Source organism: Neopsephotus bourkii, unplaced genomic scaffold (assembly GCF_033783945.1).
Source record: "Neopsephotus bourkii isolate Nb327-2 ecotype Australia unplaced genomic scaffold, CSIRO-AGI_Nbou_v1 NB_860, whole genome shotgun sequence".
NCBI lineage: Eukaryota > Metazoa > Chordata > Aves > Psittaciformes > Psittacidae > Neopsephotus > Neopsephotus bourkii.
In genome coordinates, this window is record NW_026901356.1 from 3,015,660 (window position 1) to 3,035,979 (window position 20,320).

The 20,320-nt window shown below is 39.7% G+C and overlaps 1 protein-coding gene across 4 annotated transcripts in view; it reads left to right on the forward strand.

Annotated features, from left to right (window-relative positions):
- KIAA1549L (KIAA1549 like) overlaps nt 1-20,320 on the forward strand; it is a 120,859-nt gene that overhangs the window by 69,547 nt on the left and 30,992 nt on the right. For all 4 annotated transcript variants that reach the window (XM_061356646.1, XM_061356647.1, XM_061356648.1 and 1 more), the window contains exons 11-13: nt 760-923; nt 6,539-6,729; nt 10,282-10,409. In XM_061356646.1, the coding sequence (XP_061212630.1) occupies nt 760-923; nt 6,539-6,729; nt 10,282-10,409 (483 nt within the window). The remainder of the gene's footprint in view (nt 1-759; nt 924-6,538; nt 6,730-10,281; nt 10,410-20,320) is intronic.

The window sequence follows — 20,320 nt, forward strand, 5'->3', positions numbered from 1 at the left end:
GTTAAAGGTTCTTAAAGGTTCATAGCAAGAGACTTTATTCTGATAAAATGGAATCTAAAATATTTTAGCATCACTACATTTCTGGAATGTACCCTTTTCCTGGTACCATTATGAATGCTAGAAAGCAGCTAGCAGCTACCAAGCAGCTTTTTCCAACCCCATTATTTCCCCTCCTTCAGAAATGATGTATTCTTTTCAACCTTATCTGTGATAAAGTATTTCTAGAGCACAAGAGAAGTATTTTCTTATTGTTCTGTTGATATCAATAATAACTATTAGCATGCTTAGCTTCACTGGTTTTGCAAAAGCTCTGCCAGTTTACTCTTCCTGAGCCAGGAAGTCTTTGACACCAGATACAGACTCCATGTCTACAATTTTAACACACATGCTACCTTACTATGAGCTGGTTTTGTGTTTGGAAAAAAATTAAGGATGTATTACTTGCACCTTTTTTCGTTTACTCTGTAAATTAACCGTATCTAATGTTAACTTGACTTGGGAGTTGATGGTGGCTTTTGCATATAACTAACATATAACTAAATAAGAGAATAGAGTCCAGGGATTTGGGAATTACATCGTGCTGCTGATTAATTTATTTATTTTTTTTTTTCCTCAAGGAATAAAAAGGCATAGTAAGACTACTAACAATCTTTCTATACTAATTATTATATGGAGACAGTTGAAGTCTGCGTTAAGAGCAATTTAAACCTTGTGTTTGTGCAGTGGAAGTTACCAATGTTGGTTTGCAATTTTCCATAGCTGTGGTGAAGAATCCCCCAAACAACCTGTGGATCATTGCAGCAGTGCTGGCTCCCATTGCTGTGGTTACAGTTATCATCATCATCATCACAGCAGTTCTGTGCAGAAAGAACAAGAACGACTTTAAACCAGACACCATGATGAACCTGCCTCAGAGAGCAAAAGTGAGTGATGGGTCTTTAGATCCAAGATGTCCATTTGCTTTCTGAGGCTTTAACTGTGTTTCTCTGATAGCTGAAGGAGGTTTGGAGCTGGAAAAGGTTGTTATTCACAAGGTTGTATATTTGCATTTCTCTGTCTTTGATGCCATCAGTCACAGCAATTATCCTTCTGTTTTCCTCAGGGCTCATCAGCTTCCATCACAGCTTGTCCCTTGTTGGTTGCAGTGACAGAGCAGCCATTACACAGTGATGTAAGGCACTGAGCCGTTAGGACTGAGTAGGCTTTATTTGAGGTGCTTGCTTCATTCATAAAATAGCCTAGGCCTCATCAGCAGCACGTCTCCTGTGGGACCTCATTCTCCAACCCATCTCCTGAGCAGCTCCTACCTGCTGCAGGTGGCAGTGGCTGGAGCTCTGGACTTGGGCAGCAGTTCAGACCTGATTCTAACCAAAAGCTCTTCACTCAGCTGCTAATCCAACAGGCATTCTTTGCATTTGTTTTTCAGAAAATTTCTCCCACTGTTGTTTTTCTTCTAGATGTTTTGAACTTTATTTGTGGATGTTGCTGGTTGGGTACAAACAATTATATTTGCTTTAAAGTTACTAACCCATATTGATTACAGAGTTTTTTTGGGGGAGTTTTCTTGTTTCTTGTTTGCTTGTTTGTTTGCTTGGTTTTGGACCAAATCAAATGTGTTTCTAGTTTGATTCTCTATCTTTTAACAGAAAAATGTCACAGAATACTGATTTATCTCTGTAGTGGAAAAAAGTCTGCCTTCTCCATGCTGCTATTTAAATGGCTTTTAAACACAGGCACCCAAAGTGAGGAGTTTTTAGCCTACAGACCCTGTGTGTAGGTCATGTGGTTCCTTCACCCTTTTAGCTGCCTTTGTTCTCCATTGGCATGGGATTGAAATGATAATTTTTGTCTTTGGTTTCTGAATGCTACAGACAGCAGGATTCAACAATTTCATCTCTGTTGCTTCTGCTGAAAAATGTAGATTGGAGAGAGAGCTGAAGGAAGGCATGATGCATATGACAGCTCTTCTCTCCTCATCTTAGGTTAGTTGCAGATAGGCGCAGCTGGTGCCAGTTTGAAAAAGACATTTGTATGAAAAATGAGGCGAAAAAGACATTTCCGTTTTGGTTCCAGTATGTTCATTGTAGTGTTATCGAGCTAGTGTTAAGGACTAGATCTGCAGAAGTGAAACAAACAATATCACAAACAAAAATTAATAACACTGCAGTAATATCATGTAACATCCCATTGAAACCTCTAAAATGCAAATCAGGCTTTATTAGGGGCCATTGCAAATGCTATGCACCACTTGATTCTTCTTATATGTAATTCTAGTCCTAGCTAAAAGAACAAAATGAGGTGGAATTTGTACATTGTTTTGAGCTGGCCATCATTATGGGATGCTTTACAGCTGAAGCAAGTTGCTAAATAAAAAAAAAAACCAAACACTGCTGGTTGAAGCTGCAGCACAGAAAAAACTTGAAAATATTTTAATATTTAATCCGAAGCTGCCATTCCAAAAAGAAAGAGAAGGTTGAATTTTAACTCTTCCTGAAAAATTGGATTTAGTCAGGCTGTAAGATACATGGTCAGGTTAAAACCTATTCAGTCAGGTTACATTCGCATCCTCAGTCAGTGCTATCAGAAGGGAGTTAGATCTGCAGAACAAGCCAGTTGGTGCTGAGCCCCCAGCAGCCACACTGTGCGCCTCCCAGGAGATTTTCCTGCAGACTCCTCACAGTTGCAGCTGGGGTGCAGGAGGTCCACTCCCAGAGTGCAGTTCCCCTTCTTGGTATATTTTGAGACTCCGTGAAATTTAATTGAAGTCATTTATATGAAAAGTGACGCATTTCAAAGTGAAAGCTGAATTGCTTTCCATTTAATTTCACAATGGTGGCTCCATCAGAAAGGTTCAGCCAGGTCTAGTTCAGAGTGTATGCTCGTATATGGACTGTAGAAAATAAATTCTGCAACGGGACAGGCAGTGGACTGGTTTTATCATTCCTGATTTCAGCATCTTTACTTAAAATAAGGCTACAACATACATCTGGAGAAGGTAATGAAATAAGGTAATTTTGAAAATAACAATTTCAGTTTTATTTTTAATCCCAGCTTTAGGGATATCAGGAATAGTGGTGATTACTTGAACTGTAATTGCTACATTTCATGCAGTTTGGCAATACAAATAGATGATGAGCACATATCTGTATCACATTTAAAATGAATATATTATATTTCATGGCTTAGAAAAGTACCTGAGACTGCTTGATTAATATTGAATCTGTTCTGTAAGTGGAGTCACAGTAGAGTGATTTTTAGTTTAGGCAGCTGCTTTAATGTTTTGTTTCTGTGTGTCTGAGATTTGCTGTTGAATCACTGAAGCAATTTTTTGATGCCTTTTGAATACCCAGCAAACTTTATAGAGAGGAAAAGAGAGTATTACAGGATCCTCACAGCCTTGGATTTCAGCTGTGCCATTTTAGGTGTTCAGCTTCCAAAAGTCCTGTCCCAAGGGGACTGGCAGAGCAGAGCTGCTTGTTCATTGCTGCAGGTCCTCACAGAGCAGAGCTGCCTGCCACATCTCTCCAGGAGCACAGAATGGAGGGGTGATGAAGCACTGAACGCTACATATCGTTCTGTAGCTGTGGGGTGATGTAACAGCAGGATTACTGCCTGGCCTGGTAATTAAGGAATGACTTCTTTAATTGTAACAGACTGAAGTAAGTGAAGTTTAAAAATGACCTCTCATACGCAGTGTAGTTTATAGTGTCTTTCTTAGGAATTGTGTTGCTGTTCTGCATTGCCTTAGCAGTCAGTCATCTGTACTAAGTTGCAGAGAAAAAGGACAGTTACCATCTTTTTCAATTGGCTTTCCAGTTGTAAAATGAAAAGATGTATAAATTCAAATCGGTGAAATTCTGATGGGAGTTTATTTTAATGTTCTTTCAATGCTGTTTTTATTTTAAGCAACTATTTTTACTTTGAGGTTTTGGATAGATGTTAGCTTTTACCTCCCTTGCTTTCTAATTCACAGCATGACTTTTTTAAGGGCTGTAATCTGATTTATCACCTTTCCTTTCTTTTAGAGTATGAAGGAATAAGCTTGCAGGTAAACAGAGATATGATCTGCAGTCTAAGACCTGCAAGCCAAAGCAAATGCTGCAGGCCTTGAGAAAACAATCACTATCAATTTGCTAAAGGGCATGCAAAAAAAGATGAAAGAAACTGTCTGTGTACATGGGTATACATGTAGAAAGGAAGAAAGGAGGGGCTCCTTTAATAACAGCGTCTTTTTTCATCATCATTACAAGGAAAAAAGCCCCAGAAAAAAAACCAACTTCCTATATTCAGTCTGCCCTTTGCCAGGCAATGTAATTTAATAGTCTCATAATTCATTTGTTATTTCAAAAGCAATATTCAAATCCCAGTCCTTGGGTCTTTCTCAGTACTTTGGCTGTATTGGACATTACTTTTGCAGTGCTTCAAGATTTAGTCTTGCCAGCTCCCTTCATGGGTGGTAAAGCCATCTGCTCCTGTGGGCTTTTACAAAGCAGGGATCCAAGATCAAATTTCATTTAACGCAATATGTCTGCTGATGAGGATGGCTTTTTCAGCTCTTCCTTTATTGCAATTTATTACTAGACATGGTGGTAAGTAGAACTCAGATTAAACTAATCCTTCATTTTCTTCCTTTGACAGAGCCGAGCTGGGACTCTGCAGAGTTCTGTAGTAATTCTTATGTTCTGCTGCTTCTGGTTTGTTTCTGTTTGAGACGGTTGTTTGTTCCTTTGTTTTGTTTTTTTGTTTTCAAGATACTAAGGATAAGTTAAAACTTCTCTTTCAAAGGAGGGAAAAAGTCTGATTTGATCAGCTTTTCTCTTTTCTTACCTTTATTTTTTTTTTTTTTGCAGAATATCTAGGAGGGACTTGACTAAGACTTGAGATAATAAGGTTGAAAAACATTATCTTTTTTTTTGTTTAATTTTGATTAAAATATCACTACCTAGGATGTTGTGCAGTAGTTCTTCCTAGCTGTCCTTCACACAGCTTCTGCTTCCCCTTTCTTCATTTCCTTCCATTTCTTCATTTCCTCCCTTGGTAGGTAATTTGGTGGCTGCTTGTGTGATACCCTGCTCTTAGAGGAGGGCAAGCAGAAGGCTCTGTCTGGGGTGATATTGTGACTTGCCATGGGTTGGTGAGGTGGAATTGACATTTCTCTGATATGTTGCCAGTTCCATCGTGGTAATGTGGGGAGATACCTGTTCTCCCAAATCAGCATTACCTCAGCTAGCATCTACTTAATGTACCAGAGATACTTACCAGAGGAATACTGAAGTATGTGAGCACATTAGAAACTGTCAGCCTCAGTTCAAACAGGAGACTAGAAAAAGGGATGAAGATGCCCATAAGCAAAAAGCATGTTTTGTTTTGTTTTAAAAAATAGAAGACAGCCCTATTATTTTCAGACTGAGATCACCTATGAAATTTTTCTGTATTTATAGCTAGAGTCCAGATTTAGTAGGGGATAGAACAAAAGAAGATGAGTTTTTTTTCAGAGTTCATTCTTTTTTTGTTCTATCAGCAAATTTTTTTATCCAGCTGATTTTCTTTCAGAGGTAAAATATTCAATGACAACATGACAGAAACCTGAGAGAGACAATTCAGTTACTGACTATTCAATTCTGATGTGTTTCCCAAAGTATGCTTGAGGGTTAAAATCACCACTGCTCACTTCTGAAGTGTTTTGTGGTGTTTTTTAAGCATTCTGTCAATAGTTTTGGTACTTCAGGAAGAGCAGCCGTCTAGGTTATGGTAAATTAATTCAATTTAGTGTAGCAAGAACAGTTTTGTGTTACACATTTTATCCAGAGATGGTCAGGAATTAGAGTAATTTATCTTTCATGCTAGATTTCCTTCTCCTTTTTCCAATAGAAAATGCAGGTTGGTGGGTGGTGGTTGTTTTTTTCTGCAGTTCTGCTTGTTCCTTGCAAAGGCAGCAGGAAAAGCCCAGCCAGGCTTCAGGAGAGGAGAGGCAAGGCTTTTGCAAATGCCACTTCCCGAGAGAAACACGTGAAGTCAATAACGACCTTCCCAGCAGGCAACTGGCAGCCAGGGGAAACAGAATTTCACTGATCTGAAAAAAAGATCCTTTTCTGGAAAATGTTGTCCATGAAACTTTGATGTGTGCTTTCTTTACTCTGTCTTGATATGGAATAAATTACTCCCAGCCTCTTTGAAAACACAAGCTTTTTGTCAGAGAAAGTTTTCTGGTTTTGGTACAGTCTTATTTGTCTCGCTTCTAGTTTTTTCTTCTGTGTACTCATTCTTCCATTGTTTCCTGGGTGTGTTACAGCAGGGTACAAAAAGCTAGCCAAGATCAATTTTATGCTCACTAATCACGTTTAAAATATGTGGAATGGAGATCTCATCAGAAAATGGCTTTGTTGTTGGGCACTCCAATGTCAATCTACATATTTATGCCTTATGTAATAAAAGAAGTAAAAGGGTAGTGGAAAATTTCAAACTGAAGTGGGAATTTTATATTAACATATGACACATGCTGCAAATTTCTGTTTTTTTTCTCCCACTTTCTTTGCAGCCCGTCCAAGGCTTTGACTATGCCAAGCAACACTTAGGTCAGCAAGGAGCTGAAGATGAGGTTTTACCTGTAACTCAGGAGACTGTTGTACTCCCGCTTCCAGTTAGAGATGCTCCTGCCTCCCAAGAGAGAGAAATTACTCAGGATGGGAGTACTATCAAAACTGCCAAATCCAATGAAACAAGGAAAAGGTATGGACTGTCATGTTTCCTCAGAGGGGTGGTTGCTTAGGAAAAACCTTCAACGTTTGGCTCCCAGGCTCTGTGCGTGGCAGATGGTTCCTCCGTGATAAATTCTTGGCATAACACTGGTCTGCGCTGGATGTGTAAGTTTGCTGCAAAGTGCAGGATAAAATAAAGTGAAGTCTTCAGAGACTGTACATGCATAGAGTAGGTAAACGGGAAGTGGCTCTTGTATGCATGCTTGTGTTGTATAAGAGATGAACCCAAAGAAAACATGGGATATGGAGCATGAACACTGACTGTTTCTCAGATGAACCAAAAGACAGGACCTTAGCCAGTGTAAGCTGCTGTAGCTCTACTAACAGACTCTGTCACTCCAGAATTGCACCTGATGTCTTCATTAGCAGAACGGAAAACCCCAAACATCCACTAAATTGTGAGACCTCTAGATCTGAAGCATCTACAGCCATACAAAACTTTTGACAATGTAGGAACAGACCAGGCAAGTTCAGTGTATAGGGTAAAGTGTCCCAGGTTTGCAGTTTATTCATAATAAGTCTACAGGGTTATAGGTTCACAGATTCAAGGTCCCCAGGAACCTGTCTGGCTCTTCCTCTTCTCCCCTGAGGGGTCAAATACACGCCTAACTCAACTTATCTACTTTTTTTTTAAAGTGGTGGGATGACCACAGCTTCCTCAAGCAATCTGTTCTTCACTGCCTTTCCCCTTAGGAGGTTTTTTATCTCTTGTCTAGCCTCAATCACCATCAGAATAGCTGAAGGTCATTGTTTCTTGTCTCTGCGATCTCAGGCAAGGAAAGCAGGTTATCCCTTTATCCTAGTTGGTTTGCGTGGTTCAAATCAATTTTTTCTTTGACCTGCTCTCCTTAAAAGTAAGTGGAGGATCATCAACATTTTATTGCTGAAGAGTGATACTGAGGGGAAGCGAAGAAAATCAAACTGTTAGGTAAACAGCCTGAACAGAGGTAACAGTTATTGTCTATTTCACTGGCATTGGTCATAAGCTGGGGTTTTCCTGAAGAAAAAGGGAAACAGATGGATCCTGAGCTGTTGTCTGGTTTGGTATGCTTCTGTGGTTGCATAGTAAATCACCAGGAACACGGAGATTGCTGACTGCAGGGAGGACCAATGGAGGAGATAGCAGAGAACTCCCCTGGTTCCTGTGATTTCTTTACTGGGTTTGGTTGTGACTGTTATTCTGCACTTTAATGCCAGTGACGTGTTGGTCACACTATAAATACTTGAACTGTGAGAGTCAGGTTATATAGGATGTGTGCACCAAGCAGCTCTTGTCCCTTTTACGGTCTTTTGCCCTCTGATGAAATTACAAATGTCAGATAACCATGACACTACCTGTGGTTGCTGATGCTAGACCACCACAGATTAAGCCGTTGCAGGAACTGGAACTGTTCTTTAATGTGTTTTCAAGTGCCTCCAGAGTCATGTGGAAACATACACAAAAAATGTAACCCAGCCCAATTAATTAATCCTCTGACAAAAGTGATTAAACATTCAGTCCTTTGAATGAGCGCAGAAATTCCTCTCTACTTAATCTGCAGTTTTAAACAAACATTGATAAGCAATGAATTCCCAATCTGGGAATTCAAAGGAAAGTTATTCTCATTCTAAGATGTGTTGAACCTTGGTGCCTTTCTAAGCAAATAACTAAGTTAGTTTTGCCTTCTTCAGAGTGATAACTTGACTAAGTGAGAACATGCAGAATTCAAACCTTTTTTCATTCCCAGGAGAGGTTTCTGGAGACGGAATTTAATGCTTTCTGAAGATAAAGAAATATTTCTTGACCTTTATGTATTTGCTCTTTCATCCAAGCTATTTTGCAGCCAGGAAAGGTCAATCTAAATCAGACTGCCATGGAGTGGCTGGTAACTGATCAGAGTATCTTCTTTGATACTACCACTGAAGGAAACTTCACAGTTAATAATACCATGGCCACTTAAAAAGCATGAATATTTAGATTGATGGCAGCAGAAATCATTCTGCAAGTTATTCATGCTCACTGCTTTTCCTTGTTCCCCAGTGCAGAAGATTTTCTTCAGGTGTTGGCCTATCCTGGATGAATTGTTTTTACAGGCTGGGATTATTCATTAGCAGTGGCAGACAGGTTTAAAAGGGAGAAATGTTACTTTTCAGGAGTATTTATCCTCAATAGAATTTCACAAGAAAATCATCAGGCTGGGCTGGACTGGACTGAGCTGGGTTGCATACTGAGCTCTCCTAAAGCCCAGTAGCTGTGAAGAGCCTGTCTCAAATTATGTATGTATTTCCACCTAGGCTATCTTCAAAAGAGAGTCCCTAAATATTACTTTTCTCATACTTGCTTTTTTCTGTTCTGACCATAGTAAAAGCTCTCTACCTACACCAGACAGGGCAGTCAGAACCCGAGGTAAATGAATGTTTCAAGCTGGCAATGTAGTCTTGGCAATAATTTATAGGATGTTTTTTACAGTTGTTTCGCTGTAGTACCATATTCTGGATATGAAGCCATTGTGACAGCAATAGAACTTGATTAGATTTTTTCCTCTGTAAATGAAAGTCCTTGTGCCTAAGTCCATTCTTTTTCTCTGATACAACCTATTTACATTATTCTGTCATTAGCCATGACAATGCTAGTTTGTAGATGGGTGCATGAGTACAGGTCCTGTAGATAGTTTTCATTCCCACTGTGGCAAGTTTTACATGTAGAAACAATGTGATGCTGTGTCCTGATGTGGAGTGGCACCAAATCTAAGTTTTTGTGCTTTGGCCTGCTTTTTCCAACTTGTGCATTATGATTTGAGTAATGTGCTCCCCCAGAAAGAAGAGAATTTCTGAGAGCTTGCTCCCAGTGCAGTACAGTTACACTGTTCATTTCTGTTCTTGGTCTTGGTTGGGGCTAAACACTTGCAGCAGCTCTGCTCTGTCCTCCCTGCTCACCCTGTGCAGGGACCAGTTTGAAGGCACGAATATGCAATGGCTGAGCAAAACAAGAATTTTCTTAGTAGTTCCAGCAAGTAATAGTGCTGGTTAAACCAGGTTTAGCACAAAACAAAAAAAAAAAAAAAAAAGGAGAATTTTCTTACCACATTGTGCGTGTGTATGTGTAAAGCAAGTGATTGCATTTTACATTGTGACTGACAAAACAAGTTGAGTGTAAATGCAGGCTAAATAATGAAGGGGTTAGTTTAGCTGTATATACATAAACAAAGGTCTGATTTATTTTAGCTGTGTAAATGGCACTGAATTGATAACAGGATTTTTTTGTCCTCTGCAGTGCCACTTCTGTCATTGTGGAGGTTGTGCATGAGATCGTGGCTGCATTTGATGCCACTAAGATACCCATCAACCCTGAACTAATTGAGAAGTCCTGTTCTCTGTTCCTGCCTTCACCGTGTTTCTGTGTGCGGTTTATACTCTGTCTCCTTTTGGTACAAAATCAGGCTTGAAAACTCAGTGATGCAAACTGTGTGCAAATGAAATAACCTTGAGATGAGGTTTATAAGGAAGAACTCACATCCTCCCTTGTTGCTATGGTTACTTGCAGCCAGTCACCGAGTCAGAATGGCTCCATCATCAGCAACGTGTCGGGGAAGCCCAGCTCCGAGCGGAGCTCTCTCCAGAAAGTAATGGCACCGCAGAAAGTGGCAAAAGAGGAAGGAAGGAAAAGAAATGGTGAGAAGTGGTCCTGATGAAAGCTGTTTGTGATTGCCCCTGGAGCCGTACCCATGCAGGCACTGGCTGTGCTGAAACCATCTCACTATACCTTCAGCATTACTTGGGCATTTTCTGTGTGTAGCTGTTGTTTTGTTTGTTTGGTTGGTGTTTTTTCTTCCCCCTTATTGCTCTGTTTCTCAAACTCACATCAACACTATGGTGCCTACTCTTTGTGTGGGCCTTTGCAAGATCTCTTTCTTCTTGTTTTTCTTTTTTTCTTTAAATGCCAGTAAACTAATGAAGATGTGATGCTGCTTAGTAGGCGGACAAGGTTTAAAGCTTTTTATTCTGTGTAGAGCCTTAAGATAATAATTTCCATTACTGCTGTTGCTAAGCTGGCCCAGATCTGATGAAGATGAATTAATTAAGCAAAAATTAATTTGAGAAAGTGTAAGACAGCCAGTGCTTTAACTTTCCATCTCTTATCCTTCTGGTCATAACTTTTTTGTTGTTAAGACTTACTGTCAGCTTTTCCTGATGCACCTAGGATGTCACACCAGATCTTTTTCACAATTCCTTGGTTGGTGATGGTGACTTTATAACTTGAGATGTATCAGGAACATCTGATGAGAGTTGAATTCAATCCCTTTTCTTCCTTGCTTTTCTTTTGTCTGTCTCTCTGCTTATTTCTACTGAGTTACAGCTTTGCTTCCATGTTTGCCATATGAATGGGAAACACTGTGGCTGAACCAATTGATCGCTTTTCTGTAAAGGGAGGGAATTAAATTGGATGGGGTCTCATCAGCTTCTGTCATGACCGCAAGTTCATAATTAAATTGTTCAAAGTAAATGTGGACAGAAGGACTTGGTTAAAGAGAAAATCTTAGTGTAACTGTCTTCTCCTTTCTCCAGAAAATCACCTGAGCATTCTGACGGCAACCCTGCTGTCACATTTTGTCATCTCTTGATGATCATTATGCCATGCAAAAGCTTTGCTGCTTTAGCAGGAATACAGTGCAATACAGGGACAGACATAGAGCACCAGAGGTGGCCTCTCTTCTGGACAGCAAAATCGCACTGCATTTTTAGGTGTCCTCTTTTTTTCCATTCATGAACCATAGAGCACTGCATCTTGTGGGGCCCATATAACTGATGTAACTGTAGTGCTGTTTTGCAAATTCACACAGGGAAGAGAAGCTGTTAATTTTCTTTTGTTATGTGTTTGTCACCTGTACTGCTTTCTTCTGACACACCTGTCACTTTACTGATTACTCCAGGCTTGCAATAATAGGTATTCTGATTGGTCTTTCTCAAAGAGGTCTTTTTCTTTCATAGACAGCATAACAATGTTTCATGGTTCAAAGTTTCAAGGGTCATAATTATTTTTTCACAGTTTCAAATACAGCTTAATTTACGAGTCAGCAACATTTATAATTTACACAATTAAAAGCTATAATTTATGCTGTGTCTTTTTTTCTTCCCTATTCAAGAAAGCCAATATTCAAAGCCAGTGTCAGCTGATGTTTATACGTGTAGGCAAAATAATTAAGTGAAGGTATTTTTTTCTTTTTAATTTTATTAGGTTTTAGATCTTCAAAGAAAATTGGTAAGAACTTCCCACTTCTTTGGTAAAGAACTGACTAACATCTAACATCTTTTCTTCTGATCTAGACTGTAGTGTGTTTCTAGAACATACACATGCTATTTAAAGAAACCGTTCAATGTAGCATAAGGGAATACTGACCCATCATTTTAAATTTTAAATTCATTATAATTTTAGCTTCAACTACACAAAGTGTGTAACTACACACTTTTCAAATTGTGCTGGAAAATTAACAGCTGTTTTACTTACATGTTTATTTTACCTCCTCTTCTCCGTCTTCTCAGAAAAAGCCTGAATAATGATGTTACTTAGTATGGGACTAAGACTTAGTATAGTTCTAGTGCCATAGTGGAAATATCTTCAGTGTATACTCCATTCATGCTGTGGATTCTTATAATGTGTTCCCACTGCATGCTGGCACCAAGGCCTTGACCTTCTGTAGCAGAAAGGAAGAGCAGTGTTTGCCCACTGTAGTAGTAATACATACTACTATATTCATATATAAAAAATGTGAAGCAGATAGATAGGCTGTTTCTGTCTGACTGGTCTGGCTTTAAAGGAACCTGTGCATAAACCAGCTTGTCTGCAAAGCCCTCCTTGCAGATATGTCAGCTCCTTCTAGAGAAACTTCCTTCACTTGACTGCCACAACCCTACAAATGGTCACCTGGTAGCTTCCAGGCACAGAAATAAAGGACAAGAAATACATTGTTCCCTGGTAAAGAGATGTAACCTGAAAAAATGTAAAGAGACATTTTAGCTATAGGCATATCTCTTAAGATACGTTTAGGAGAGTTTCCTGATGCAAACTTCTCAGAACAGCTTATGATAAGGAATATGTGGTCATGGGAGGGAGATGAAAGGGCCTCCCCCTTACCAGAATTATGGAGCTGGTCCCATGTTTATTCTTATCTGCATGTGAAGATGTGTTTTTGATTTATAAGTCCTGTGATCCTAAATGCCTGTTGAGGTTGAAATTAGAAAACCTAAAAATTTAGACACCCATTCCTTGACATCATGGAGCTGACACTTTGTTCCCTACTGCTATGATTAAAAACACTGTTGTCATCTCTGGTGTGTGTTTTTTAAATCTTTATCCATTAGATTAGCTGGATTATCCATTATTCATCCATTGATTAGCTGGATCAATAGATTCAATAGAATGTGTTGGCTGTTTTAAGAAGGGAGTTGCTTCTCTCCCAGTTGTTTGCCTGAGTTTGCTCCAGCTCTCTAGCCTGTTTGTAGGCTGATTCGTCTAATGTGCATGTCAGCAAAGGCGGCAGCATATTTTCTTCCCTGAAAAGCAGCATCTTAAAACTGGGATGAATCCCTTGATGGTCACATGTTTGATCTGGGGACTCTGAGTTAGAATGGCTCATTAGTTGCCATAGTTACAAACCAATTTTAGATTCTATTTCTTGCTGACATTTAGTTACATGGAAAAATGACAGCACTGGATGTTACCTCAGTACATAAACTATATGAATGTATCAAAATAGACTTCAAACAGAGTGTGTCAGGACTGAGAGTGAACAATGTGAAACCAGCATAGACCGATAGGCTTTGCTTAAGGACCTGATGTTTTGGAGGATCAGGAGTACTCTTCAACTAAGCCTTATTTCTATGGAAAACATGAATAAAATAGCTATTTGTATTAAACAGTGATGAACTTTGGTAGGGTAGTTTCATTTGTTTCTTTCTGTTTTCCTTGCAAAACACTTACTAGTATTTTAATAGGTCGTTTCCTTTCTAAAATTTGAGTTACTTTGGGCACTTAGAAACAAAAATTCGAACCTTTTTTTACAAGAGCCCAATTGTGCATGTTAGAGGACTATGAGATGAATGAAGCAGCCCATGGAGGTACTGGCAATTTCCGAGAAGGGTTTGTAAGAGAATGTGGAAGAGAACAACAGGATATTAACACTTTCACCTATCATTTTATCAGGCCGAACATCATTCAGGAAGAAGCAAATGGCTGAACCCACTTGTATTTAGAGAGCTATAGCAGTCTACAGTAAAACGTTTTCTTTCACCAGCTCCTTACAAAATAAAACCAGTGAAAAATATATTTGTTGTTTTCCCAATATTTAAATGTTTGGTTTTGCAGCTTTCCCATTAGCATCTTTGGGAGGGCATGATTGCTTGTTTGTTTTGAGAAAAATGAAAGCTTTAGTTTGGTAACAGTTCTCAATGAAGCAAATGAATCCATACCTTTTGAACTGCAAACTCACATAGCTGAGCCCAGCTTAGTACTTGAACCTCATCATCAGGAAAAGACACACACACGTTACAGGTGGAGATGAACAAGCAGCATCTTGTCAAACTTCCTTGTGTAAGAAACCTTCCTTTCCTCCCACTAGGAATCCCAGCTGGAATACTCCTCTTCCAAGCATGTGGTCTTTGTCTTTGAAAACAAACGTAACTTTTCAGAAGTCATTCAGTCAAGGGCCTCACTTCTTTATAAAACATCAGTCTCTAAGGCTATCACTTTCTTTGTCCAGGCAGAAGCTGTTATTTATTTTTTAAATTCTTTTCCTTCTGGTCTTTGTAGGGATATCTGAAAATCAGGTGTCTGCAGGAACAAGGTGCCAGGGAGGAAAAGTTGGCTGTATTATTGGTTAGCAAAACTCAAAGGGATTTGGAATCTAAGTCTGCCAAGCCATGATACACTGCCTCCTTTATTCTACGGAAGTGTGGGCCTCCAGTTTTCATGCTGGCTGATGTGGTAGCTCAGCCTTGAAGCCAGCTTTTCTGAATTTACTGAGTAGCTGCCTGTAGTGACTCGAAATGAAATATGGCAACAGCAGTTGAATCTAGGAGCATCAATGTAGCAGTCTGCTTTGACACAGAGTTAGCTGGGAGATCTGGTGTATCCCAGCAAACATCCAGAACCCTTCATATGCCTTCTCTGTGTGGGGTGGTTGAAAAGCAAGTTAGAGAGGAAAGGGCTTTATCTTGCCAATTTTTAGTCCTTTAAAATTGGCTTCCTAATCTAACGTAGGCTTTCTGGTGATTCCAGAGGGTCACAGCTAATTGGGACAGGATCTCTCTGCTTTGGAGATACTCGCCTTTCACTCCAGTAAGGAAGAAGCCCAGAAAACTGAACTGGAGCATATGTGCAGGTTTGAAGTGAGATTATTCCCTTTCATGATGACTGTGCCTCTGAAAGGTTGAGAAATCGGAGTGCTAGGAAGAATTTATGGCATAGGCAGGAGTCTGTTCTTTTTGTCATTCATTCCCTCATTCTGAAGTATTAGCTTCTTTTGCTAAAAATTTGAACAAAATCCACTTGTTCAGCTGCAATCCCTTGTATTGGCACAGTTACTGTACTCCTTGAGCTTTACACATTGATTCTTTATTTCAGCTTGTGTGACATAGCCTGATATTTCTCCATACTCTTTCCATTTCTTCCACTGTCTATTTTCCATGTGCTTGTGTTAGATATAGAGAGCACAGTCACCCTGGTAGCATTGTGCTGCTGACAGTGGACTCTTTGTTCTTTCACACGTAGCCAGTACCATTTTCTACTGCTTTTTCCACTTGGTTTCTGTTTGCGAGAGGCAGACAAGTGTTGGACTCCGTTCTGTGAACTTCTGAGCCTGTTCACACTCCTACCAAAGCAAAAAGTGCCAGTGCCTCACCACCTCTTTTCCCACAGACGGGGAGCAACCCATCACTTCCAAGCTGTCCTTGGGGCCACTCTGGTGGTGTATTCACAGGCATGGTGGAACTTGCAAAGAATAAGTGAGAAATACTTTCAGTTTGGACTCTTTTAGGTCAGCATGGCTAACCAAGCTTGCTTTCTTTTTTTTTTGTTTTTTTTTTTTTTTCCTAGTCTTTAATTGTATTTCTCATGGCAAGAAAATAATTTATCCTGTGTTGCTAAGGTGCCTGTTGCAGCAGACCTCTGAAGGAACTGCGATCTGCAGGTTGCACACTTGTTTCTTAATTCAGGTCTGCCTTCCACTTCAGAGGAGCTCTGCTCTGCCACTAATTGAGTCTGACAGCAGTTTTCATCCAAGCAACAGCATGAGGGGTGTGTATAGATGTTCATGCCATCAGATCCAGTGGTAGTCTGGATGGCTGTGATATTTCACTAATGTCATCATTGAAGAAGACAAATATATGGCTTTATTGTGCAAATAGGAAACTATTTCTGCAAAGCTTTTTAAAACTCATAAAGAGCTACTTTAGTACTTAAGAAGTGGCTTCTGTTGTAGGTTCTCATGAATTCCCTGTCTTTGCGTTATCATCCTTGTGAGGTAAATATTTTTTTAAGGTATTAAACATGACTAGGATGGCATTACAGAGTGTCAGTCAAGAAAAGGGGTTGATGGATTCTCTGCAAACATCATGAAGTACAGTGTCTCTTTTTGGATTGCTTTGGTATTTTAATAGATGAGGCAGATGTGGTTGAAGGAGAAGTTATAATCACAGAAAGAGATATCCTTGCTTCTGCTTATATGGACAAGAAGCATTCATAGCAAGTGAATGTAACAAGCAGCTAGTAGAAAGTAGACATCCCATGTACACAGTTTCATTAAAAAAAATGCAAATACTGGTTTAAAGATCTCAGATGAACTTGTTGGGTAATCCCTGCTTCAGAATCCCAGGCAAACCCAGGACTGCAGCACCTCAGGCATGTGGCCTGGCTTTTAACAGACTTTGCATATGAGAAAATAATATCCAGGAGGAATCATGAGCAGTTTCTTGTAATGGGGAGCTACGTCTCTAAGCTATCTGTTTCACTAAAAATATAATATTTGTGCTGTTCATGAAAGACAAGCACAGTGTCTCATGGTTGGGTATATTTTGGATATAGCATAGGGTTGGAAAGGACCTTAAGATCATCTGAGGTCATCAGAGGTGTCATTCTTTTTCTGAAGGCTTCCAAAGTTGGTCTGATTGTTGCTTCTGAGCAGGACAGCACATCAGGTATTTTGCTATAAGGTTACCTGATCCACGGGTAATTTAAATTTCCTTACTTTTTTTTTTTTTTCAGGTAAGTATTTCAGTTCGGTTTTTCTCCCAATATATTTTGATTTGGGAGAGGGGGATGAAAGACAGGGTGGAGGGAAAGAGAGAAGAGACAAAATCCTGGATGGCCTTCACATTGAAAACTTAGGCTGACAAAAGTACATTTATTTTTTAATATAAATTAATAACTAGATAAAAAATATATATATATTCCACCTATCTAACTGGTCCTTAACTGATCAGAGACACAGTTCCACAACTCCTTTTCAGCTGGTTGGAGGACCAGTGGCACCACCTGCTGGCATCCCTTGGTGGCAGTAGCGCAGAGCTGCACCCGAATCTGAGGCTAGCATCCCTGAAGTATCTTTACCAAATCTTGTATGCTGACTGCTGCAGTGATGTGGAGATAAAGTGATGGTCCTGCTCTTCAAAAACCCAGTGCCACATTAATCTTCACTACAATTAGTAATCAACCTGGATAAATGACTACTTTGGATAGATCTTCATATACTTAAGTCACAGGAAACTTAGGAACTGTAATTCACTCTCGGTGGATCATGTGGTATAATATATCTGGCACAAGATGTTTCAGACATGGGGAAATACTGTTAAGTAGGTGATTAAGGCTTTATCTTCCCCTTTTCTGCTGCTCAACTTCTTGCTTCTTGTGTGCACATAGACAATGCAAGCAAGAGTAGAACAATGAATCCATAATAATGCTGGTATGCATTCATTTAAAGACAGAAATTAAAAGCATTGTGTCTGTGCCTGTGGCAGGTGGGGCAGAACTAAATGATCTTAAGGTGCTTTCAATCCTAACCTGTGATTCTACAAAATCTATGTTGCTATGTGCTTATTGTGAATGATGGTAAAGAATACTTGTGCAGTTTTCTGAAGCTTCCTGTGCCTGCCAACTGCTTGCCCACTGAGGGGTTTGCCTGAAGGTCAGGCCTGGGGCAGGGAGAAGCAGCAGAAACAAACACTCGAGGGCTCTCACTTTTCATTGGGCTCCCTTTGGTTTCCAAATTGCTGTGGTTCACTTATAAATGCTTGCTGAAAATTATCATGGAAAGAGATGGAAGAAATATTAAAATTCCCATCCTACTTGCTTATGGTTCACTTGCCAGTAACTGAAGATCACACTCTCTATCACTCATCAGTGCAAAAAAGGGCAGTGGAAAAAAAAACCCTTCTTTTGTATTATACATGTCAATTAGTGAACAAATGCTGAGTTAGGGTGGGATATACTTGCAATTTCTAGGTTCATTTGGCCATTATTTTCATGCCAATAGCACTACAGTAGATACAGGAGACCAGTGAGGGGGCTAATACTGAGAGTGCCCTTTGGTGTTAGCATACCACCCTTTGGTGTTAGCATAGCAGAAGTAGCTGCCATCTCTGATTCCTGATTCTCTTTACTCTTAGTTTTTCTTTCCTTTAATGAGTCTTTGAACCAGAGGAAACCTGTTTAATTAAGCAAAAGTTGGTTTCTGATCCTGAAATGAGGCCTGAGGAGACAACCCACAGTTCTGTAGCTACTCATGCTCTCTGTGGGTACCTGGAGATCACTGCTGAGGTCTTGTCAAGTGCAGTCCTGGAACACAGGGAGGAAACACGTTGGTGCTTCTTGGTGCATTCTGTTTGAAATAGGGTACACAGAGAGTGCTGGGAAAGAATCATGTTTTGGAAGCTGATGCTTAGCCAGGGATTTGGGGTATGCCTGGCTCAGGCAAATGCAGAGACAGGCAACCAAGGCAAAGAGATTCCACAGCTTCTTGGTACTTGGATCACTGATGAGATACTATCCAGGCTTACCTAAGCTGTAATTATTATGAGGCACAATCCTGGTTGGTGAAGACCACAATTTAGACAAACTTTTTCTGTCTTAGAGATGGCTGTGTCAGAGCAGAGGTACCTTGTTAAGGTAGCATGAAAGTTTCAGCAGCGAATTACAGACAAGACCCATCTTTCAGAACTGCATTTGGTGACTTACATGAGAACTGAACTGATTCAAAATGCCTCCAGGGAAGAATGTCCATGCTTCACTTTTATACTCATTTTAGTGTAAAAGCCTTCCTGTTCACGTGCGGTCTGTGACAGGCAGGCGTCTCTTCATTTGTCTGCTTTTGCTGATCTTTGGCAGCATGGTCATCAGGGGGAGTCCAGCAGTTAATTTCACTGAGCCAGGTTTGTGAGCCTATACAAATTCAGTGTTTGAACAGCCCCAGGAGGCACGAAGGGATTTCAGACCCACTAAAGACTGCAGTATCTGGATAGTTCCATGGAGCCAGAGGGACAATATTTAATGACAGAGTGATTTAACCCATGTATTTCTCAAGCACTCAAGTGGTGTCAATTCCAGCCCATACTTAGTATAGGCATTTCATTATAGAAAGATAATGAGCTTACTCAGGGGCTTCATATTTTGTGTTGCACAGTGTCAAATATTCTTACCAACATAATTGGCTGTCTAAACTGCTGAGTTTATACAAGTCCATTATAATTTGTGCACTGATTAAATATTAAACCGGAGTGTATTTTCAGAGGAAATGAATTTAGAGCAGACCGCTTTGTTCTTTAGCAAAGGATCTCTGCTCCTGTCAGTTAGGAGATGGAGCAAAAGTTCTTCCCTCTAATATCATAATCATTCAATAATGTTTGCAAGGATTTGTTTGTAGAATATGTGCTTGTGTTTTAGAGTCATTCTTCTATTTCAAAATGAGGATAAAAAGGTTTAAAATTCAACAGCTGACAAGGCGATGCAGGCTTACAAACAAAATATGGAGGAGAAAGGGCCCAGTTGTGTGTGAGTTATCCATTTAGGTAGAAATGTAAAACTGAAGATGCTTTGCCATACCATTCAATTTTCAAGACTTTTTTCAGAAGCCTTCTCCTGTCTCTTAATAAATTTTAATGGCTTAACTTTATAGCCACCTGAGGTACTGCTTTGCAAAGCAGTAAGCCAACATAAACTTCTACACCTTCAGTTTCTTAAGCATGTTTTAACACACACCAGTGATGCCTTCATTTTAACAGATAGCGCTTTTCGCATTTATGACTTTTACTAAAATCGGTAGGTTTATATTTCAGATTTTGAGAATGACCACACTCTTGCAATATAAGATACAAAAAAGCTGCACTCTTGTGTTTGTTCAGGTGTAACTACTGATGCCTTGGCATGTGGAGACTTGTGTGTGTGTGTCTTTCCATGTGAAACCTAGGAAAAGATGTACTTTGACTTTCATTGTCATGTTCACACATTTTTCTGTGTCATTCTTTTTCTCATTTTCTTCCATCTTAATAGTGCAAATTGGAAATCAACCTTTTTTGGGGGAGTGACAGGTAATACT